Source organism: Zosterops lateralis (genome assembly GCF_965231275.1).
Source record: "Zosterops lateralis genome assembly, chromosome: 14".
NCBI classification, from domain to species: Eukaryota; Metazoa; Chordata; class Aves; order Passeriformes; family Zosteropidae; genus Zosterops; species Zosterops lateralis.
Window position 1 is genome coordinate 16,951,948 of NC_139774.1, and position 24,571 is coordinate 16,976,518.

Sequence of the window (24,571 nt, forward strand, 5' to 3'; positions counted from 1 at the left end):
GAACCCGCCTGTGCTGCTGCACTTTTGGGAAAACGAGCTGGGGAGGAGGGAGTGGGGCCGGGGCTCAGTGCCCGAGGCTCGCAGGGTGTTGAAACCGCCGTCCCAGCACACTCACACCGACCCAGAGCATCCTGCTGCCCGCGGCTTTTGGGAGCCCGGGGCCACCCAGGCTGTGCCCTGCCTCTCTCTGTCCTCCGGGAGTGGCCCCAGCCGGCCCCGCCGATGTTATCCGAGCAGCCGGGGGCATTTCCCCGGCTCCATCGTTCTCCTGGGTAACTGTGGCTGCATCCTCAAAGCCCCGGAGCTGCAGTGGTGGCTGCAGAGTGTGTGACCCTGTCTGCACTGTCCTGGCTGCAGGGAGGGCACAGGGAGGGCAGCAGGTGATGGCCAGCAGCTCTGATGGCCTTGCAAGGGCTCCCCGGGTGGTGTCTCGTCCCCTCAAGGCTGCCTTTGTGGGGTTTATGGTTGGCTCCGTGCTCTTGCTCTGCTCCCAAAGCACTGACAGTGGCTGTCCCCTCCCGGTGGGTCACCTGGGGACACTGTGCCCAGTGCCATGTCCTTCTGCCTCCTTCCCCTGCAGGGACAACTGCCAGGTGTTATTGGGGTCCAGCACAAGGACAGAGTGCCATCCCTGGGGGTACAGGTTCTGTAGGGGCTCTGTGTCCCTCTGCAGTGGGACAGTGACAGTGACAGTGCCTGTCAGGGCAGCCGTGGCCACTGTGGTCCCAGTCTGTCCCCACTCTGCTGTTCCTCAGGAGATTCCCGCTGTTGCTGGCTGCTCCTGGGGAAGTTGCAGCATCCTCCCCACAGGGTTGGGGAGCCACTGGTGTGTCCCCATGCCAGTGGCAATGTCCCTGGCACAGGGTTATCCTGCCTGGATCCCCAGAGCCCGTGCACCATCCAGGGAACCCACCAGCCGGTGGGAGAGAAGTCAACTTCCAACAGACACAGGCAGAGCATCCTCTGCCAAAGATTTCCCAAGCAGTTATCAGCAGGAATTTGGGAAAGGCTGTGTCTAGACAGGCTGCAGCTCTGGGTGGCTGTTGGATGGAGTGGCATTTCCCTCCACACTTGTCAAGAGAGAGTCTGCAGATGATTAAGAACCCTTTTTTTTCCTCTTGGTCTCCTTTTCTGTCCAAGAACTACCCTTGTCCCTGATCAGGCTTTTCCGAGGCTTGTCCTCCACAGAGCCTGGGTAACCTGCCTTTGCTCATCCCCTGCTCCTTTCCTGGGGCTGAGTGGGAAGAGCCAGTGCTCCGTGCCTGCTGGATCATCCTGCAGTGGCTCCTGGAGAGCAGGGCTGGGATCAGCTTCTCCCTCTGCTGTCCCCTGGTCTGGGACAGCTCTGGCTGTGGCACTGCTGTCCCCTGGTCAGTGACAGCTCTGCCTGTGGCACTGCTGTCCCCTGTTCAGTGACAGATCTGACTGTGGCACTGCTGTCCCCTGGTCAGTGACAGCTCTGCCTGTGGCACTGCTGTCCCCTGGTCAGTGACAGCTCCGGCTGTGGCACTGCTGTCCCTCTGTTCAGTGACAGCTCCAGTGCTGCCACTGCTGTCCCCTGTTCAGTGACAGCTCCAGTGCTGCCACTGCTGTCCCCTGTTCAGTGACAGCTCTGGCCATGGCACTGCTGTCCCCTGTTCAGTGACAGCTCCAGCTGTGGCACTGCTGTCCCCTGTTCAGTGACAGCTCCAGTGCTGCCACTGCTGTCCCCTGTTCAGTGACAGATCTGACTGTGGCACTGCTGTCCCCTGTTCAGTGACAGCTCCAGCTGTGGCACTGCTGTCCCCTGGTCACTGATGGCTCTGGCTGTGGCACTGCTGTCCCCTATTCAGTGACAGCTCTGGCTGTGCTGGGTGCTGTGCAGGCCCTGACAGGGTGCTGGCAGTGTTGTGGCACAGACAGGGGCAGGGGCTGTGCCAGGCTGGGGACCTGCCTGTCCCCAGGGCAGCACCTGAGCCTGTGAGGGCAGAGGCAGCCACAGCTCAGCCATGAGGCTGAAATCTGAGCTCTGGGGCTGTTTCACCGTGCCCTGACCTTGGCTGGGAGCACAGAGGAGGCGATGGGAGCAGATCCTGCACAGGGCAGGCTCCAGCCAGGGCGGGTGAAGCCCAACTCATGTCCTGTGGCTGAAGGCTGAGGGGTGCTGGGGGTGCTCTCTGCTCCTGAATCCCAAACCCCTTTGCCTGCCTGGGACTGTGGGTGTTCACAGGGCTCCTCTCAGCCCTGTCTCCATGCCTGGAGGATGGGAATGTGCTGCCTGCCCACTCTGGGGATGCTGAGGGAATTGGGGGAGTGTGTGCCCAGCAGCAGCACCCACCATCCGGGCACAGGGGAGTAGGGTCTCCTCCTCTTCCTCCTCCTCCTCCTGTAGTAGCCACCAGAGGGGTCACTGGTGCTCCCCCAGCCCTTGGGGTGCCCCATCTCTCTGGCTTAGGGCAGGAACTGACACTGGCATCTTTATGGAGACAAAGGGCAGGGACTGGAGACAGACTCCATGCAGAGCCTGGGCTGCAGCTGCTGGGTGAGGTGAGAGCTGAAGCTGCTTTGTGCTGGTGGACAAGCTGTGGATAGTCATGGTGTCTGTGGGGAGGGGGCTCTGGAGGGCTGGCAGGCCCATGGGCCAGCCCTGTGCCCCTCTAGGAGCACAGCATGGCTGTGACAGACATGTGTATAGTCACCTTGCCCAGGCTCTGATTGAGGTGACACATCCAGGTAGCAGCTTCTGAGCAGCAGCATCTTCCCTGTCCTACCATCACTGACACTTGGTGTGTGCAGTGCTGGAGCTGCAGGGGATGAAGGTGCAGGGGGTCCTGGGGGGCTGCCCAGGGCTCTGCCAGTGCCACATCCCCCAGTGAGACTTGGGGGGCTCAGCCCTGCCTGGGTCTGTGTTGGGATGGGCTGTGACAGTGCCAGGGTGTGGTGGCAGGGACTGGGATGTGCTGGCAGTGCTGCAGCCTTCCCACTTTGGACCAGCAGGATCTGTGAGGTGCTGCCTGGTGCTGTTGTCTTTGCTCTGAGCAGATATCCTCACTCTGCAGGGACACCCCAGCCTTGGTGGCAGCACAGGGCCATGGGCAGCACTGCCTTTCTCTGGGCTGAACTCTGAGGGGATGAGCATCTCTGTGCACAAGGGATGGCAGCAGCCAGGGCCTGGGGATGGGGCTGTGGGGTCTGAGGTGCCACATGTGGGGCAGATGCTCCATGGTGACCAGCAGGTCACCCTGGTCTCACTGTGGGAGCAGCTCAGTGGTCACTGGTACTTGGGACAGTGTCTCACTCCCAGCATGGCCTTTTTAACTGGGATTTGTCTCTGCAAATCTCACCGCAGATTTGTCTTTTGTTTTTTCCCCTCTCCCTTTTCCACTTTATTTTTTAAGTTTCATTTTGATTCTTCCCCACCTCCAGCCCCACAATTCCTGCTGGAGGCTCTGCAGGGGAACGATGCCTGTTCCACCACTTTTGTGCTCCCTGTTTTTCCATATCTCATCTCCTGAGTGCTGAGAACTTCACCCATTTAGGGCATTTTATTTTATTGTCTGTTATTGTTTAGATGGCTGGGCAGCAAGCAGGGCTGGGAAAGCTGTGAGCCTGTGGCGAGGGGGACGTGAATTACAACCTGCAGAGATAAAGTGACAGAACTTGGAGAAACAGCCAAAGCTGTGGCAGCTTAAGGAGCACAGCATGGCTGAGGAGGCAGTTCCCTGCCTGCTCCAGCTCCAAGTTCTGGGGAGCTCCTGCATGCCCCCCATGCCCTCAGCAGCCCCATCAGGAGCCCTGCAAGAGTGGGGTGAGGAGCAGAGCCTGGGAGAGCGAGGAGGATGCTGGAGCAGCCTCCCCTCAGTGCTTGGGAACAGCATCCATGGGGAGCTCTCCCTGCAGTGCTCTGGGTTCCCACCAGCCCTTCCCAGAGCAGGCTGGAGGCCGGTGACGTGCTGGCCTGTCCCCTCTGGGACTTCACCCCTGCACCACTTCCTGCAGGCCGGGAATGTGACGTGTAAACAAAGTGGGAAGGCTGGGGCCGGGCTGGGCTCCCACGCTCCTCGTGCCCCAGAGCCAGCCCTGGCCCCAGTGGCATCCCCGTGCCCCAAAACACCTTCCAGGATATGGGGCAGGGAATGGGGAGCAGCTCTGGGGGAGGAAAGCAGCTGGGGATGGGGAGATGGTGATCCCAGGGCCAGCAGCAGTGGGGAAGAGGCCGTGAGAATGGCAGTGACCAGGCTCCTGTGTGCCTTGGCTCTTCCATAGCTTCCATGGCTTTTTCTCTGTTCTCCTGCTCCTCTCCTTCTGGAGGCTCCTCACCCCCAAGGCAGGATCTGTAGCTGGAGGGTCTCAGCCCCTCTCCACAGCCCTGGCACCAGCGGGTTCTGTGTGGCAGAACTGGGCACAGTGGTGGCCAGGCTGAGACAGCGGGGTCACTGCCCTTCCCTGCAGTGACAGACAGGGAGGTGACAAAAGCCTGGTTTGTCCCTGGGCTCCATCCATGCCATGCCATGCCATGCCATGCCATGCCAGCAGAGCAGAGTGTGCAGGATCCCAGCTCTGCAGAGACACCAAATACGGTGATTTCTCCCTCGCTCCGGCCCCACAAACCAGATGCGCTCTCCCCTCTGCACCCATCCCCTGCTCGCAGCCCCCCAAACCTGCTCCTTTGTTCTTGGCATTATAATTCATCCCAGCAAAGCCCAGCGAGCAAGAGCAGCATCCCCCTGGGCCCCCTTGGCTCGTCCCCAGCAAGGGAGATGGGGGGAGATGGGGGCCGCTCGGGCTCCAAATCTGCCTTTTTGACCATAAAAGGCCAGGCACGCAGCCCCGGCAGGAGGATGGGAAAGGGAAGGCAGAGCTATTTATAGCCCAGCATCAGGACCTCAGCCTGAACTCGGGGTTAATCAGCCTGTGACCAGATTAGGATCTCCCCTGGCCCCTCCATTTTCTCATAAACCTTTGATTTAATACCAGTGCTGGCGAGGGAGGGAGGGAGGAAGGGAGAGAGGAGGCACCTCTCCTCCACAGAGGCCACCGTGGTCTGTGGGGGACGGGATGGAGATGCTGGGAGAGCTGGAAGGGCCCAGTGGGAAGGAGCATTGGAGCTGTGCTGCCACCAGCTCATGCCAGGGAGCAGCATCTCCATGTGATCACTGCCTGCAGGGACCCAACAGGCAGCAGGAGCTGCCCTGGGGTCAGCCCCTTAAATTTCTGGAGTTGAGTGAGCATGTTGTCCTTCATGATCCTAGTCCTCAGCACCCAGGAGGGGCATCCGAGGGGGTTCTTGGGCAAAATGTACCTTGTGCTGCCTTGGTGGTGGCACCAGGGCTGTTTGGGAAGCTGATGGATTAAAGCTTGTCTGAGGCAGGGATGGTGTTCTGGTGGAAATCAGGATTTTGGGGGCCAGGAGGAGGGGAAAGGGCTCCTGAGCGGGATGGAACATCACCCAGTGCCTCCCACCCTGCAGAGAGCGGGGAGCTGCTCCCAGCAGAACCCTCCTGGCCAGGGGGCTCAGGCATCCCTGAGGAGCCCCAGCCTTGGCCTCGCAGAGCTGGGGAATTTCAAGGAGGAACAAATCCCAAGTGCTATTAAAAAAGGACATTTCCTGCAGCAGAGGCCTGCCTGGAGAGGGGAAAGGGCACTGTGTTGTAACCACGGGGAGGGCCGAGCTCTGACTCAGCCCAGCACTGCTGGGAGCAGCTCGGGGTGGCCACGGAGCTCTCAGAGCACTCGCCCACTCCTCCTCTTCCTCTGGCATCACCAGCAGCAGCCGGGGACACACAGGGACACCCAGGGACACACAGGGACACGGCTTGGCACAGGCGAGGCTGGAGGTGAGCATGGGTCGGGGCATGGGCACATGGGCAGTGCCAGCAGAGCTGCTGTGCCCATGGAAGGTGCCAGGGGACTGTCCTGGCTGTGCATGTCATGCCCCCATGGACATGGGGATGTGGCAGTGCCTGGTGGATCCCAAATGTTGGCAGGACCATGATCCAGCCATTTGTCATTCCGGATCCTTCCGAATCCATGTGGCGCGCTCATCCCGCTCAAATGAGGTGAGCAGCGAGGGGCTGTGGCTGTCCTGGCTCAGGGGACACTGGTGTCCCCCACACAGAGGTGTCCCAGCAGCAATGTGAGTGTGGTGACCCGTGGCGTGCTGGTGGCCGTCGTCTTTCCTTGGCAATTTGGGAGAAAACCGCGAGTGGAATCAAGGGGGATGAGGAAGAGTCTGCAGTGCTGGGGTTTTGCCCTGTTTTGGGGACACTGAAGGCAGGATTGGGGTGTCTGTCTGTCTGAGAGGCTCTCTGGGGCAGGGCTGGGTGAGCTGTGCAGATGTTTTGCCTCCATCCCGACGGGATGCTCAGCCCGGCACATTCCTCCAGAATTTCTCGGCGTTTCTTCCCCCGCCAGCACCTCCCCGGGGATGGCAGCTGAGCTCTCCCAGCCCTGCACCACGGGGACAGACCAGGCTTTGTCCTGCCTTTTCCCACCAGGGGATGGTGGCAGGGGGAGGACAGGGCCATCCCCAGGGCTCCCTGCACACCTGGGGGGACCTGGAAGTCACTCCAAGGAGAGGAGACGTGTCCCACACCCATGAGCTTTGGGCATACAGGGCTTTGAGCAACAAAGGGAGGATTTTGAGCGACTGTTGTAGGGTTTGTTATGAGCACAGAGCTGTTGGCATTGCTGTCCTCAGGCCCAGGGGATGCTGAGCACCCAAAGGGGCCCCACAGCAGCTGCCCAGGAGAGGACCCAAAAGCTCTTCACCGCTCTGCTGACTCCCACCCTCTGTGTTTTACAGGCTCGACTGTGGCTGTCCCTGGGGTTTTGAAGCTGCTGAGCACACGAGAGGATGGTGCAGCCCTCGAGATGGCCACCAAGAGAGGGAGAGGTGGGCAGAGCTGATGTGCCACCACACGGGCACCACCGCAGGCCCTTTCCTGGGCACAGGCAGGGACAGGCTGTGAGTTTATTGTCCCCTGCCCTGGCATGCAAAGGGGGCTGGATCCCAGGGGATGGATCCCAGAGGAAGAATCCCAGGGGCTGGACCCCAGAGGATGGATCCCAGCACACAGATCTCAGGGCACTCTGCAGTGCTGCACATCCCTCCTGCAGAACGCACAGCAGCCTCCTCCTGGGGATGTGCAGCAGGCCAGGCAGAGGCTCTGCAAAGGCAGCAGGGTCCCTGCAGCACCTCCCCTGTTTCTGTGTGCCTGTGGCTGTTGTCACACTTGGCCAGGGCTCAGGGCTGGCCTGGCCGTGGCTGGTACAGAGACAACCCCGTGCCGGCCAAGGCTGCTCCAAACCCTCATTCCTGAGCAATGGATGCTGCAATCTTGGGGCTCCACGGGGCTCTTTTCCCTCCTCTTTCTCCCCAAAGAACAAGGGGCAGCAGTGGAGAGAGCCAGCCCAGTGCAGGGGGTGGTTCCTGCCCCAGCTCCCAGCTGGGTGCGCGTGGCCAGGGGGGCCGGGCCGGATGCAGGGGCTGCTCACAGCAGAGATGCAGCATCTGCTTTTCATCAGGCTGCTGGGGCTGCCGGGGCTGTGATAGATGGTCTGTTTATCAGGTTCAGCCCTGCTCAGGATGTTAGTGTTCGCCTGAGAAAGATATTTTTGGTCTCGGCCTCTCCCTCCATCCTCCCTCGCCTCCTGCTTCCCCCCGGATCTTCACTCCCAGGCCAGGTGGGCTGAAGCCTGTCCAGACACAAGGGAGGAGGAGATCCAGGGAGCTTCTGTCCCACAGCCGCTGGTTCTTGTCCATGGGAAGGGCTGGGCTGAGCTCTGCCAGCCTGGGAATGGATCAGGCCGAGGTTTGAGCCTGGGAAGCTGAGGTGCTGGCCAGCTGCAGGCTGTCCTGGGGACAGGGACAGGGGTGGGGAGCGACAGCAGGAGCTTTCACACACTCCTCATCCCCAGGGTGGGGAAGGGGCAGGGAGGGATGTGCTGTGTGGCAGCCCCACACTGTCCTGTTCAGCCCTCATCACCCTCACCCTCTTGCAATATGGGGAGACATATTTGGGATTCAGAGGCAGCCCCACCATATACCCACCCCTGTCCCTGCTGGGGCCAGGCTGAGCTACCCAGCCCAGTTCTGTCCTGCCATCACGCTGGGGACACGGGCACACAGCTCTGGAGGCTGGGGACATGGACACACAGCCCTGGAGGCTGGGGACATGGACACACAGCCCTGGAGGCTGGGGACACCTCCTTGCCTGCACCCAGACACAGCCTGGTCATGTTCCCAGCCACGGCCACACAGCCAGGGGGACCACAGACATGTCCATGTCTCCCAGCCCAAGGTGCAGTGCTGCATCTCTGGTCAATTGGGAGTCTGAGATGAAGCACTGTAGCTCGGGAAGGGAGGAGCTGCTCACCCTGAGGACCCCCACCACCCCCTGGCACAGGTGACACAAGGACAGTTCAGCCCTGGCTGCAGGTAAAAGGGCTCATCCCAAAGCTCCCAAGGAGGGGTGGGAGGCTGGGGAGGATTTTCCTTGCAGCAGAGGGACCCCCATGTGTGCTCAGAACCCCCAGCCCAGCACTGGGCACCAGTGGGAGGGGTCCCACAGGGATGGGAGGGGTGGGGGCACAACAGGGGCCCATCAGCCACACACGGAGCCTGGACAGCAGCGAGGACACGCAGGGCTGGCACAGAGCCTGGGGTGCCGTGTCCTCAGGGTCCAGTTTTCCCAGGAATCCCTTGGGCACTCGGATGGGGATTCCTGGAAATACTGTTCTTGGGGTCACGGCTCAGCAGCCCATCCCCAGGGAGCCCCAGCCTGAGGAGGAGCCAGGAATGGAGGTATTGGGACATGGGGAGGGAGGGGAGTGGGAGGGGGAGCCCCTGCAGATCCCACACGGGGGGTGGTGGATGTCCCTGTGGGTCCCCACTCACTGCCAGGGGAGGTGGTGGCTCATGGGCAGGTGGCCTCACGCTGCTCTGCCCTGCCCAGGCTCAATAAAGGTCTGCACTCCTGAGTGACTCTGTCCCTGTGCTTTGGGGCTGGGAGCGGGGTGGGAGCCCAGGGGGTGGTGCCAGCAGGCGCTGGATGGAGACAGAAGAATCCCACAATCATTTACCTTGGAAAAGCCTCCCCAGCCCATTGAATCCAAGCTCTGCCCAACCCTCACCTTATCCCCAGCCCAGAGCACTGAGTGCCACCTCCAGGGATGGGCTCTCCAAACCTCCCTGGGCACTTCCAAGGCCTGAGCACCCTTTCCATGGAGAAATTCCTGCTGCTGTCCACCCTGAGCGTGCCCTGGCCCAGCAGGTACAGGCAGGTGCGGGCGGCAGGGCTGGGCAGGCCGGCAGGTGGCACTGCTGTGACAATGGGAGCAGCCCTGCCCTGCCCATCCCATCTCATCCCATTTCCTCCCATCCCATCCCATTGCACCCCATCCCGCTGATCCCACCCCATCCCGCTGATCCCACCCCATCCCGCTGATCCCACCCCATCCCATCCCACACTCCCCATTTCCCAGCTTGGCCCCCCACAGGGGTTTGTTCCCCCACCCCTGGCAGCAGCAGAGCTGTCCCCCTGTCCCCAAGCCAGCAGCAGCTGTCCGGGGGGACAGTGACCAGGGGCCAACACACCCCATGCAGCACCTGGAACCTCATTAGGAGAGATTAAATGGGCACCCAGTGGGGTTTGGGGTGCCTGGTATGGGAAAGGAGATCCCCAGGAGAACACCCCAAACCCAGCCAAGGGAAGGCAGCGATGAGGAAAGTCCTCCCTGCCCCACACGAGAAGGAAAAGTGGGAATCACAAAGGCTCTCTGGAGATGGAAATCTGAAATCCAATCCCGCTCCTCCCCGTGACAGCACTGTCGGTTTGCCACGGCTCCAACCGCTCTGTTTCAACACTTTCCAAGCATTTGTTTTGATTTTGGTTGTTAGGGGCTTGCAGGACATGCCGGGGCAGGAGGGAAAGCCATGGCTCTCACACACCCAAATTAAAAAAATACGGCACTTAGTTCAGGAAATGCCAGCTCAAGAGAGCTTTGATTGTTTCCTCCTTTCTTTTCCCCCCACTTTATTTTTTTTTCAGCCAGAAAATTCATCAAGGTTTACCCTGTCCCTGAGAGAGGTTTAGGTTTGGACAATATCAGTAATTTCTGGCCAGAAAAAGCTCTTTAATTGCAGAATTCCTGATTGCCCAGAGCTTTCCTGTGAACCAGCTGCCCCAGCCTCTGCAGGGGTGTTCCAGTCACCAAAGCAGGGCTGGGGTTCAGCTCCCTTGGAATTTTCCAGGTGCATCCCCAGCTCCAAGCACGGGAATTATCCACAGGAGCGCTGACTCAGCCACCTGCCAGGGAAACTGAGGCACGCACAGCCTCCAGCACAACCCAGCCAGGGCTGTGCTCCACCCCAGCACGGTGTGGGTGAGGATGCCCTGGGCAAGATGCCACCCTGGCACGCTGCCTGCCTCAGTTTCCCTGCTGTCGGCCCCGAATCTCTGGGGAATTCTGAGTTCTCCCAGCTCAACTCCCCTCCCCAGCTGGCCCAGGGGGTCACCCCGCAGTGCCGGGGGCTGCCGTGCCGGGAAGGGAAAGGAAGGGAAAAGGGAGTTGTCCTGACTCAGCCGGTCAAACCGGCACCACCTGGGAGCTGCAGCAGCCGCCGGCACCGCCCCGGGCACGCAGGAGGGAGGTGGCAGCACTGGCTGGTTCCCTGCTCGTCCTTCCCCTCCCTGCTCCCGGCAGGATGAGCTCCACGTGTTCCCTGCTCCCTGCAAAGCACCAGGAGGGGAGGCCAAGCTGCCACACTCCCTTTTTTTGTGCAGTTTTTTTCCCCCTAATAAACGTCCTGGGCTGGCCCCACACTCAGGAAAACTCTGGGGTTTTAACAAAGGGGTGGTGGGTGCTGGTGTGGCCCCCACATACCTGAAAGCCTTTGGTGCTCTCAAGCCACCCCCAATTTTGCAGAAATTCGGTGGCCATAAATCCTCCTCTGTCCCCAAGACTGCCTGCTTGTACTTCCCTGCCCTCTCTCCGTCTCCTGTGGGCCAAAACATCCCTCCAAAACTTTATCTCTTAGGAAAAAAATGTCTCTGGGAGCTCACAGCCATCCCTGTGCCAGGCAGGGAGGTTTGTCCCTGTGGGTGGAGAAGGGCAGGAGACTCTGGGTGCCAGGGCAGAGGATGGTTCCCCTCACTCCTAGAGGCTCTAGGGTGCTGTTTGGCAAACCCAAAGGGATTGGGGAAGGGGCAAAACTTCCCCCTGCCCCAGAGAGGGCAGTTCCAGCCCCATGGTGGCCACACTCCCCCCGTGACCCACAACCCAGTGCCTCAGCACTTCGTCAACGGGCAGCAGCAATCGGCTTAAAAATAATCCCCGAGCGTGTCCTGCCCTGGCCCCGGGCTGGGGGCTCCCTGGGGAGCTGGCAGTGCCCCCCTGCCACGGCCCACGGGGCATTTTAACTTAGCCTTTGGATGGCACTGGCACTCACGGGTCTGTCACTGCAGACAGTGACATTCCCTTTCTCCAGGCTCCAAGGATGGTGTGGCTTCAGCCCTGAATGCCCAGCAGGCTCTTGGCACTGTGGGTGTCACAGTGCTGGGCCCAGAGTGGTTTGGAGCACCCCAGTTTACCGCCAGGGCACCCCTGGGCTGGGGAAAGGCTCCTGGATTAGGGTTTTGCAAACACAGGTTTTCCACAGGCTCAGCTTTGCAAACACAGTTTTCCACACACACACAGGGCCCATCTGCATCCCCAGGGCTTTCCTGAGGGTCCCAGCCCCTCTCTGCTCCCCACAGCCCCTCCAGGGCCCCTCACACCCAGCCCTGGCTCCCTGAGCTCTGCTGGAAACACGGGAATGGGGCTTGGGTGGGGTCCAGACCCTGAGGGTCTCACAGCACCCCTGGGACCAGCCCAGGAACTGCCCCTCACACCCAGAACCTGCAGGAATGAGCTGTTCTTGCTGCTCCAGAGGGATGGGGAGGGATGGGATGGGATGGGATGGGATGGGGATGGGGCGGGATGGGATGGGGGAGAAAAAGGGGGGCAGCCATGGCCCCCAGGAGCCCTGGAGCAGGGAGCAGGGTGTCAGAGCTGTCCCTGCCCAGGGGCTCAGCCTGCCCAGCACCCTCAGCCTGGGCTGCAGGCACCACCACCCTGCTGAGTCAGCAGAGCAGGTCGTGTCCCAGCCGGGCCCGCCCGGCGCGCCCCAACGCCCGCGGTGCCAAACCCGGTGCCAAACCCGGCCTGGCTGAGCACAGCAGAGGTGGTTTGGGCACTGCCAGCACTCCCCTCACCAGCCCCACATACCCAGCATGAGAGGTGGCAGTGAGAGCCCCCAGCACAGCCCTGGGGTGCCCAGAGCCATGCCCAGCCCAGCCTGGGGGAGGCACAGCCCTGCTCACTCACCCCCTCCCAAACCCCTCTGTCAGCAGCTCCCAGCCCCAAACCTGCTCGCCCAGCCCTGCTCCCTGGGAAGCAGAACCTGCCCCGGGAAGCAACAGGGCACTTTCCCACCCTGTTCCTCTCCTTCCCTCAGCCCTGGGGCCCGGCATCAGGACGGGTTTGGATCCTGCTGGGGCTGGCCCTGCCCTGGGAGAGACACAGCTGAGGCACAGCTGAGCCCAGAGGGGCACAGCTGAGGGCCCTGCTGCCCTGTCACCAGAGCCCACGGGCTGTCATCAGCCAATATTGACTCAAGGCACAGCTTCACCTGGGCGCCATGGGCCTGGCTCTGCTGTTATCTCCTCCTGCCCTGGGGGAGCAGCCCAAGTCCTTCCACCGGGTCCTGAGGGCGCATTAACCCCCTCCTGGGGCTGGGGATGAGCTCCTGTGCAGGGTAAACCAGCACAGGACCATCCAGAGCAGGGCAGTGCCATGGGCAGGGTGGTGAGACACAGTGCCATGCCTTGTCCTGCTCCAGCAGATCCTCCCTGGGCAGCAGAAAGACACCAGGTGGCTGTGCCCGTGCTCCCAGCTGGACTTTGGTCCGTGTTCATGGGAACCAGAGGCTGCAGCGGGCTCCCTCCATCCACACTCTGCATGGAAACAAGCAGGGGGAGATAACACACCCAGCCCCAGAGCTGGGAGGCAGAGGGGCAGGGAGCTGCTGGGATGGGCCCTGTGAGATCCCCTGGGGTCTGCACAGACAGAGGGGACAGCAGAGCTCACACTGTCCCCTGTCCCCAGCACTGAGTCCTTGCTGGGGTCTGCACCCCGGGGTCAGCTGGGCTGGCACCAGCAGCCAGTTCTGGAGGGCAGGACACACACAGGGCTTGTTCCTCTCCACCACGGAGGATAAAATCCCATCCTGCCAGACCAGGACTGCTCCCTCCCAGCAGCCACAAGCCAGACTGTTACTGGCCTCTCCTCCTGCAAACAAGCCAGGGCTGGGCTTTCACACGGCCTTGCAGGGAGAGAGTCAGCCCCAACCTGCCCTGCACAGCCTCACTCTCCACAACCCAAGGCCTGGAGCTGCCGCAGCCCACGAGGATTTCACCACCCAGCCTTGCCCCGGCTCTGGCAGCTCCTGAAGTGGGTCTGGTCCAGTCTGGCAGAACAAGGAGAAACAGAGCAACTTTGTACTTGCCCTCAATTAACGAGTGACCTATTTAGAAGAAAATCTGGGCTAAGTGGGATGGAGGAGCTGGAAGCGGCTGCTTGGGGGTGGCACAAAACAGCCTGAGCCCGGCAGCTCCAGAGTCACCCGGGACAGAGAACACACCTGAAAACTGCCCTAAGAGTTTTTACTGCTGGGAAAGAGAAGCCCAGTCTGGAAAGAACCTCAGGCTGCACATTCCTCCCCAAGCCCACCAGGCAGGGGACATTTCCAGCCTGTCCTTGGGGACTCAGGGACAGGTGGGGGGACCAGGAGAGAGGCACAGGGTGGGCTGGGGGCTGCCAGCCCCTCTCCTGCCAGGGCTCTCCGCTGTTCGGGTCCAGCAGGGCAGGAGGGGACCTTCCCCAGAAATCCTGCTGACGGCGCCTTTGAAAACAAGGCGTTGGCCGTGCCCAGGGAGCGCGCTGAGAGGAGAAGCGCTTATCTGCCAGGACGTGCGAGTCAGAGGCGTATCTGCACCTCCAGAGCTCTGCCTCCCGGAGCTGGCAGCCTCCCTCCCCTCTCCCGAGCCTGGGAAAGCCGCCTGTCCCTGCCCAACCCCGGCAGGAGCTGACGCTGCACCCGGAGGGCTCTGCAGGGCCGGCAGCTCGCGGGGCTGGAGCCAAAAGCGCTTCCCACACCTCGCTCGGCTCTGCCCCAGCAACACCTCTGTGCTATCAGCGGGAGCCAGACCAGAGGCCGGGGATTTATCACCCTCCTCCTGATGGGAGCTGAAGGAAGGAGCAGTTTATTCCCTCCCTGGCTGAAAGGAAAGGGCTGTTATTGCTGGTGGGGACTCAAGAATGGGGTGGGTGGGCTGGGGAGGGCAGCCGAGCTGAGCTGGGCTGTCTGGCAGATGTGAAATGCTCTTCCAATGCTTCACTTCAAGCTGATGTGCAGAGCACCCCAGTCACTTACCTGCACCCCAAACTGCAGGCACAGGCTCTCAGGCAGGCCCTCAGCTCCCCTGGCACTCTCCAAAGGATACAAGCCCTGCCCTGGTCCTGTCACACTCCTGGCCCCTTCAGGAGCTCTTGAATCCCTCCAGCACCACTCCAGCCTGGCCCAGCTGCCCCTCCAAACCCCCTCTGCACTCAAAGCACTGCAGAGAATCTTTTCCATGGGGGGAAAAAGGATCTGACAGGTTCCTCAGCAGCTCTCCCACTTGGGGGACACTCCATCATAGGCCCAGGGTGACCCTAAGGTGCTTTGTGTTCACCTGGGATCATCCCTGGTGAGCTTTAGCACAATCAGGGCTTTTCCCACAGCTGCAGGGTCAAGATGGACTATCCCCAGCTTTCCCACTGCCCTGGGCAGGCTGGGAGCAGGCAGAGCTGTCACCAGCTCCAGTGTCACCCCACAGCAGCTGTCTCCACCCTGGGGTGCTGCTCCCTGCTGCTCCCCCACACCAAGGTGAAGACTCAGGTGGGGCAGGTGGAACTGAGCTCTGGGCTTTGCCAGCACCTCTGAACCCTCTCTAGAGCAGACAGGCAGGTGTCCAGAGCAGGGCTCACCAGAGCTCCAGGGCAGCTGCAGAGCTGGGTCAGCCTTTAACTCCCAGAAAGGCTCAGAGCAGGACTCCAACCCCAGCTCTGTTACCACAGCAAAAATAAAAGCAGCCAGAGAGCCACAGAGGAGGCTGCCCTGACCTTCCAGACATGGGATTTGGGCACAAACACTTCTTTCCTGGAAAGTGTATCCTGGCATTTGGGATTCCTTCCCATCCCACAGAGCTCCCCTTGCGACACTGATCTGGGAGTACCTCACATTCCTGCAGGCCCTCGGCTGGGCCACGTTAACAAACATCAGCAGCTGGGAGGTTATTTACAGCAGCAGGATTGCTCCCAGAGCTGCTTTCCTCTCCCACAGACCCGGCCAGCACTGGGGTGATGGTCCCACTGCCCACCAGCCCCTCACAGGCTCCCCAGATCTCCCCAGGAAAGCCTAAAGGAGGCTGAGGAACAGCCAAAGAGGCTTTTTGTGCCCTGCTCGCTGCACTTTACACTGAATTTATACTTCTTCCTAGAGGTTAGAAGGAAGCTGCAGGAATGGGGTGTTGGAGGGGCACAGTGGCCACAGGGATGCTGCAGCAGCTCTGGGACCCTCTGGTCAGCCCCAGGGAGCCCCAGCAGCCAAAATGAAGGCTGAGGTCAAAAAGAAGCTACTTTGACCTGCCACAGCCCCCTGGGCTGGGCAGGGAGCACACAGAGGGTCAGCAAAGTGTCCCAAATTGGGGCAGGAGGGTCCCTCAGTGCCACCTGAGCTCTGCTGGGCACAGCTGTGCCCTGGTTCCAGGCAGGGGTGAAGGGCACCCAGCCCCCCTGGCACTGCCTTTGCTGTGTTTATCTGTCACCCAGCAACCTGCTGAGGACAGGAGAGGGACAGGAGAGGGACAGAGAACGGTGCTGGCTCTGCTTTCACAGCCTGAACCCCGGGATCAGCAGGGCAGGGGGTGGCAGGCTCCCCCTCAGCAGGGACAGGGACAAGGCAGCTCCCCTGGCACTTCCCGAGGGGGACACAAAGCAGGAATGCTCCAGGAAAGAGGGACAGGCAGATCTTGGCACTGGGATGGGGCTTGTGTGGGAGCAACTGCCTCCTCCCCCTGCTCCCCACCCTGGGGAGGCCATAAACACTTGGGAACACAGGGAAACATATGGGAACACATGGGAACACATGGAAATATATGGGAACACGTGAAAACACGTGGGAACACATGGAAATACATAGAAATATATGGAAACACATGGAAACAAATGGAAACAAATAGAAATACATGGAAACAGGGAAATATATGGGAACACATATATGGGAACACATGGAAATACATGGGAACCTGTGGAAATACATAGAAATATATGGAAACACAGAAACATAGGGAAACACACATGGAAACACAGGAAAACACATGGGAATACATGGGAACACATGGAAATACATAGAAATATATGGAAACACATGGAAATACTGGGAATATATGGAAATACATGGGAACACATGGGAACATACAGAAACACAGGGAAACACACATGGAAACACATGGAAACACATGGAAATACATGGGAAAAGATGGGAAAACATGGGAACACACCCCATGTGTCACAGACACCCAGGTGTTGTCACGCAGGATCAGCTCCTCCTTGGCACAGCCAGCCCAGGCAGAGCTGGCAGCCACAGCTGAGTCTGTGCAGTGCCACCATCCCAGCCCTCCACAGCCACCACAGGACCCTGCCCTGCCCTGCCAGCAGCTGGGATTTTGGGACACACGACAAGGACTGGGGACAGCTGACAACCCCCGCCAGCAGGTTGTCACTGGGGAAGGCTGAGCACAGCCAGCTCGGACCCCAGGAGCTGTTTGCATGTCGGGAAGCAAAAACAAGCCACTTCCAATCAGGATCAACTGCCGAGGCTGTGCTGCATCTCCTGGGAAGGGGCTGGCAGGGCTGGCACGAAAAACAACCCCATACCCACCCCATACCCACCCTGCTGCCCCCAAACCCCCCGCCAGCACCTCGGGGAGGGGTAGCACCATGTTAAAAGGTGTCAGTGAGAGGGAGAAAGGTCACTGAGCAGGGATTTAACGCCCATAATCAGTTTATGGGATTTGTGAGCAGCTTCAGGGCGGCTGGGAACGGCGTCAGCACAGCTCCACCTTCCCCGGGGTGCAGCTCTGGCAGGGTTATCAACCCTCCCCAGGAACAAACAGCACAAATAAAAGCCAGCACAAATAAAGCACCTCCTGGGCAGCACAAGGGAAGAATGGCCACGGCCAGGTTCTTCATTTTTCCTCCCCAAAGAAAGGGGGCTTGGGAAGGAAAGAATGGCCACAGCCTGCTCCTCACTTTTCCTCCCCAAAGAAAGGAACTTCCAGGGAGTGTCAGCAGGGATTTCTGGCTGGATCTGCTGGTGGAGGGTTGAGTGGCACCATGAATGCCAGTCCTGCAGGGACATTAACACCCTCACCCTCCTGGAGCTGTCCACAGGCTCTGCCCCCCCAGGTGACCCTGACCCAGTGGCACAAACAGCTCTGGCCCAACCCCAGCTGGAGAGGAGGAGGAGGAGGAGGAGGAGGAGGAGGAGGAAGCCAGAGCTCAGCACAAGGCAGGGCTGTGCCGTGGGGAAGCTGTCGGCACATGAGAATGATTCTATTTGCTGCCTAAGTGGTTTTTCTCAGCTCAAAGGACTTGCACCAGTTTCTGGCTTTACCTCTCTGCTCTCCTCCTCCCCCACTGCCTGACTGTGGCTGCAGAGGCAGGAAAACGCTCCCTGCTCCTCTCTGCCCCATCTGGGCACAGTCCTGCCCACCCAGCCTGGTCTGGCTGCTCAACACCAGAGTCCTGGTCCCCACTGTGCCCCCTTGGATTTGTGAAATCCTTGCAGTCACCAAAGACTGGCTCAAGGATCTTTAATTCACCCACAGAGCTGAGCAGCAGTTAAAAAACCCATGAGAAGGAAGTGCAGCAGCTCAGGAGAGTCAGACACACACCAGGGCAAGCTCTGCCCAGGGCCCAGCCTTGGAGATTCCCAGTTAAACAGGAAAAGTCCCAGTGCCACAGCAACACGAGGGACTCACCCGAGGTATGAGGAAGGGACAGGGAGGATTTGGTCCTGCTCTGGTGGCTCATGAAGTCCCACCAAGCTGAGTCACACAAATTCCCTGCCCCACCTCTGCCAGGCACAGGATTGTGCCAAGTCAGGCTCCTGCCCTGGGCATTTACAGGGCTGTAAAGTGAAGGCCTGAATTTATCACGCAGGCAGGGGCTCTGAGAGCAGCTCACAAGCCAGTCCACCCTGTAGGACAACATGAACACTCCTTCAAAGCCTCCCGAGCAGCTCAAATTGCTTCCATTCAGAAGAAGTTCAAAGTCTGCCACCTGCAAAACAGCCCAAGGCTCGGTGTTATTTCGAGGGTGGGGACAGGGAGCAGCACCGGGAGCTCTTGGGGTATTTGAGTGGTGCACACACAGCTCTGGAAGAGCTTCTCCTCCAGCCAGGCACATCCACGCCTTCCTACAAACTCAGAGGAGGAAAGAAATGCAGTTAATCAGCTGCGTTTACAAAAAATAACCCACATTATCAAGGGGAACAAAAGGCTTCCGGGGTGGGAAGGCAGAACGGGGAGGGCTCAGGTATTTCCAGGAGTAGTCCTTGATACCAAAACACCAAGTTTTCCTCTGATACAGGAGCTGCATCAACATTCAGTAATTTATTAAACCCAAGAGTCTGGTGTGAGAATATTCCCTTGTTCCTCCCGATTTCCAGCTATCAAAACCCACCACTACCCACAGTCACATCGAAAAAAATCTCAAGTAATGTAAAAAAGCCACATTAGCATCTCGAAGTAATGGATTTTACACCTTTAGTACTGAGCTTTGCAAAGCAGCTGAGCTCACTGCAGTACATTTAGAGAGGGACAGAGAGCTGGGAGCGTTTGGAAAGGTTCATTAAAGCAGCTGTGTCCCAGCAAGAGTCAATTCCTCACAGACAGACAAACAGACAGCCCCAGTCCCACCCTCCCCTCGTTCCTGCCTAACGAGGATCACATTAAAGAGCCATTTCCACATTAGAAAGTCAAGCAAGGGACGCAGTCCTTCCACTCAGGGCCCATTTAGGAGGGTGGGCACTTCCTCTGTGTCATCCTTGCAGAAGAGCAGAGAGCTCCTCCTCCCAGGACACTTCTCCTTTCTGTCTGCAGCCTGCCCTGCTCACAGACGTGTGCTATGACATCAGGCTGATATGAAATCATCGTGATTTCACTGCAATTAAGGCAGGAGCAGATGGGGCTGATGGAGCTGGCTAAGCAACAAATCTTCTAAATTGGAGAACGCTGTCAAGAGAAATTAAAGGCTCGTGCAAAAAGCCAAGTTGGGATGGTAGAAAAAAATTCCACATGGGGAGAGAGGGACTGGAGGGAGGGAGGAAGCCCAAGCTCCTGGTCAGAGCAGTGGGGCTGGAATGAAGCACCTCAGTTCAGGAAAACCCCAGCACAAAGCAGGGACAAGTTCCCAAAAACAAAACAAAACAAAAAGAACCAAACCCACCACAAAACAAACAAACAAACAAAAAACCCAAAAACCCCCCAAAAAATCAAAAAAAACCCACCTAAAAAAACAAGAGAACAGGCACAACACTGCAACAGCAAGGCAATGCTTGAGCTTAAAAAATAACCCCCAGCCTGACAGAATTGCATAGAAAATCAGAAAAAAAAAAAAAAAAAAAAAAAAAAGTGTTGTGGCACATGCTGGACAGACTCCAGACCTACCAGACACATCAAGTGTTTTTAACACAGCCAGGGGTTGTGTTTGTCACTTGTTACCAACACCACACAGAGGAGCAGCCAAGGAGTGACGCTGGCAGTAACTGGGAGCCAGAGTTGTCTCTTTTCAGAGCTTTTATGGGAGAAGAGAAAAAGACTCTCAACTGCTTCTACCAAGAAATGGCTTAAATAGGTTAAAAATAATGAAGCAGTGCTCTGCACATGAGCACTCCATGCTCCCAATTAAGCAATCCTTTAAAAGGTGGCCTTAGGAAGCCTCTCAGAGTCGTTGTAAGGAGGTTAATAAATTGCTTTGAAACCCTGGACGCAGCTTAGTGAGATGACTAAGGAGCTGTTGTCACAGCCTAATGTCATTACCCGAATTCTGGCACTTTCCAGGGGAGCACGAGGCTGCAGATCTTGAGCTTTACAGCCTTTTGTCCAAATGCTGGTTCCTTGTCAAGGGCCTGGGACTGCTTGCAGAAGTTTGGACTTTGCAGGTGAATCAATCTCGACACAAAACGTTGGCAGAGGTGTGAACAGAAGTCGGGATCCACAGGGGTTTAATCCTTCAGGCTGAAGTCTTTGTTACAAACCAAGGAGAACACACAGCAAAATAGAGTTTGGTGCCTGTTTAAGGAAGGTGGGCATCTCATGCCCTGGCCAGCACATCTGGCACAGGCTGTTCATGCAGAACACTTGGCTCACACTCCTGTGCAGAAATAAATTCTGTTCCCACACATCTGCAAGGCTGACTGAGCTCCAGGCTCCTCCACAGCACTTGCAGCTCCCCAAACTACAAACCAATGCATTCTGACACCCTAAATATATTTACTCTCCCCTACAGAGCTCATCAAGAGCAGTTCTGTCTCTAAAACCCCCCTCAAAGTCACAAGCAGATTTAACCAACAGAGAAAATAATTTATTCTCCTGAAACCCAATTATTTTCTCCAACTTTTCAGCAAGTATCTCATGTCAGAGCATGAAAAGCGATGCCACAAATCCGAGCAGCCTCTCCAGGAACAGCTGCCAAGGAGGCATTTCATTGATGCTTCTTCCCCTCCTGCCAACATGTGTTGTCAGACACATTGCCTTGACAGCAGAAATCATGGATAGGGACATCTCACAGTGCTCTAGATACCAGCTCTTACAAACAGACTGGTTTTCATGGGAGGCATTGCTTGAAAACCATCCTTATTTGGATGGGACAATACTGGGGAGTTTGGAAAACCATCCTGGCCAGATTGAGCTCCATTTCTTCTTGCAGCAGGCAGGCAGCAGAGCCTGCTGTGCCTCAGGAGTTCCCCAGTGTTATCTCTGAAGCCCAGCAGCCTCTCTGCCTTCCTGTCCTCCCAGATTATCTACCCCCAGTGATTGTTATTTATTATTATTAGCACACGGTGTTCTCCACCTAAAGTTTAACATCTCAGGGCAGATCCTTCTTGGACAGAGTACAGGAGAGCCTTGATCCACATCATCACCATTCCAGGAGGGCACAGTGTCTTATGATCCTGAAGAAATGGTTTTCAAAAGGAAAGAAATATAATTTCCAACAGTAAAAAAGATGAACTGCGAGCAGGAACTCTGCTCCATGCATGAAAACTGTCTAAAAAAGCAAACATACAGACAACATTTACACAATAGGCATCTGGCAGCATTTTCAGACATTTTTTTTTAATTTATTCTGACATGCTATAAAGGAATAAATTACACTGTTAAAGAATTACCAGCAATAAAAGTATTTCTTTCTTTCAGCTGGGCTAGAATAGGAGTGAGAAGGAAGACAGCCTGGGGCAGTAACCAATGTGAACTCTGCATGGTGCGAGGCTGCCCCCAAGAACAAGAGGAAATCTGGTCATATCCACTTCACAAGAACTTGAAAGAAAATGCCTTGGTTTCAAACCATCCAAATTTTTCTGTTTTTTTCCCCAAACCATTCCAATTTTTTTCTCCAAAGCAGCAATAATCACAAGTCAGTCCAGCCGAGGCAGGACACGGCAATGCTGCCAATCCAGGGTCTGCAAAAGATGCCATTTCATTTTAAAAAAATTCCAATCTTATTATAGAGGGCTGGTCTCAAACAACAGGTTATAAAAATGCAAGACTGCCCCTTCCCCCTCAAGGAAAAAATACAAAATTCATTTAAAAACAAAATGAGGAAGAGTTACACCACTAAATCTAAAATGATTTAGAAAGAAATATGACTTCTTTTGCTTAACAAATGGCCTTAAAACTTGGTTTAAAAACAGGGTAATGTAAATTTCTTAAAACTGAATTAACAAGGCAAATTAAAAAAAAAAAATCTCATTTCCTTACAGAAACAGTTTTTAGTTTTTAATGAACTTGTAAACAAAAAAGCTCCCGCTTCAAAATAAAAACAAAATCCCAGATCATATAGATGTTTACAGTGATTACATTTATCTAAGCAACTTACATACAGGTTCAGTTGTAAGATGTTAACTAAATTTCGTGACAAATATGCTGTTTTTTTCCTTTTATACCAAGAACATTATAGAGTTAATGCAGAGTCCTAAAGATTATCTAGTAGTCGCTAAGTTTCTCTTAAAGTCTTCACTTTAGATGCTGTTATTTCTAGCACAGGTAAGCAGGCAGAGTCTTTCATATGCTTAAAAACTGGAATCTTTGGTTACTACCATGTCAGCTGGCTTGGTATGTTGCACATAGAAGCCAACAACTTTAAGAATGTTTTAAGTGTACAACTTTCAAAACCCAGGGAGGAATAACCAGAAAAAGAGTGCACAATTGTGAGCATTTACAATTATCACAACTGTTGCCGAAGACTGTTCATGCCATTCTTCCAAAACAATGAGATCTCATAAGCAGTGTAGTTCAAAGTAAAAAGGTAACAAAAATTGGCATATGCACAATTTTCTCCACTTGTGTGTCAACCATTAGTTAACTTTTCCACTTGAAAAAAATGCAATAGAAAACTGGACACCATGTTTCACTATCTCAGTAATATTCACAATTACAGCTGCTACAACTCAAAGTGCAGCATCACTGACACTGCCCAGAGCCAGTTTATACTGATATTAAGTTCTTTACACCAAGGAAATGGTTGCCCACAGCCACTGGCAAGTGTATGAACTAAAATTTCTAGGATTTGGGGAGTGACAAGTCCTGCTCCGATCTGCTCTGCTTTGTCCCATCCTCGTCATGCTCAGAAACCTGCAAGATAAACACAAGGGGAAACTTACTGATATGAGATGGAAAACGAGCAACAGCCTTCACAGGAGGAGAATTAAACAGCAGTTATGGTCATTCAAAGGGGAAAATGCTGCTCCATCTGGGAATTGCAGAGTTCCTGGTGTCCATTTCCAAAGGTAACCAGCATTTGCCACAGCTCTGGAGCTCACACACCTCTGACTCACACCTACTGCTGCACTGGGAAATGGGCTTAATGCACCAGCTGGATGCCACATTCCTCCAGCAGGAATTCGGCCCAGCAGTTTGAAAACAAGCTGTGTTATTGCCACTAGGAAACAGGATGTAATTTCATAGGATTGTTTTCCGCTCGTCTGCAGTGGCTCATGTTTATATCCCTGAATGTCAAGCTGTCATCTGACTGCAGGGTGCTCTCCAGAGACGCACTACGGCAGTGTCACACAGATGGGCAGGGGACAACTCACCTCAGTGTCCCTGGTGTCACCACAAACCCACAGCAGCACGCTCTGGGGCAGCCACAACACAAGGCAGGAGCTGTGACAGGGCCTGGGGAAGCAGCACACCTCAGCCTTTGGGGAGGGCAAGTGCTGACTCACATCACACAGGGGAGGTGGTGCACGCACAGCAGTTCTTTTCATGGTCAGTGTTACAGATGACATTGGGGGATAGGGAGAGCACAGGAATAGAATATACACACACACACACATCTCTGAGAACCAGTTACTGCAAGCTAAGCCAGTCCTCCCTCCGTGCTCCTTGCTGGTGACTCAGGTGACAGGGATGGGCTTTGCACAGGGAACAGGAGTCTGAACCAAAGATGGCTTTGCCAAGGCGGTTTCCGTTCTGGATGCCCTCCAGACAGGATGGCTCTGGCCCTGGGTGACTTCATCACAGCAACAGCTCCGAGTTTTTGCAACAGAAATCTCTTCTCGGTGAAATACAGACAGAGCTGACCTCAGCTATAGCTTGTGCTGTCATCCAGAGAGAAGCAAGTGCAAACAAGTCTTGCTAGTCCGACATTCTGTCCAGAAGGTATCTGGAGAGCACCCAGGAAAAGGCTGTAACTCTTCCAGAACTGGCTACAGGTCATTTCAAAGAGGTTAAATAACCTGTTTCAAATCCAGTGTTAACACACTGAAGGACAATTCTTTTTATCCAGCACTGGTCATATTAAAAAAACAAGAATCAAGCCAGCCATTCCCACTTGAGTGCAAATTCCCACAGAAATCCCAGTGACTCCTGAGTTCCCTAATCCTTACTTGATGCACACAACCCAAAATTATGCTGTTTTTCCATGGAGTGTGCTCAGCAGAGAACACTGATTCATCTTTTGAACCACTTTCTCCGTCAAAGCAGCCAAAACAAAGTCAACAAAGGAAGAGTGTGGAAAGAAACAGATCAACTCATTGCTTCAGAAGTCTGAAGATTTCACAAGAAATGGGAGCCTGAACCTGAGGACAAAGGACATCCTACCAAATGATCTGCTGCTATTAGAACTCCTCAAAGCCAGTGCAAGATGGGCAGGAAAATGCCCAGCTAAAGCTACAGAGAGCAACAGGGAACTGGATTTAACTCCAAATGTCCCTTGAAAGTCC

The 24,571-nt window shown here is 56.2% G+C and overlaps 1 protein-coding gene across 3 annotated transcripts in view; it reads right to left on the minus strand.

Annotated features, from left to right (window-relative positions):
• Window positions 1-22,097: 22,097 nt before the first annotated feature.
• CSNK1A1 (casein kinase 1 alpha 1) overlaps window positions 22,098-24,571 on the minus strand; it is a gene marked incomplete at its 3' end in the record, with an annotated part of 31,958 nt that continues 29,484 nt past the window's right edge. For all 3 annotated transcript variants that reach the window (XM_083871622.1, XM_083871620.1, XM_083871623.1), the window contains one exon: window positions 22,098-22,979. In XM_083871622.1, coding sequence (XP_083727748.1) covers window positions 22,972-22,979 — 8 coding nt within the window. The remainder of the gene's footprint in view (window positions 22,980-24,571) is intronic.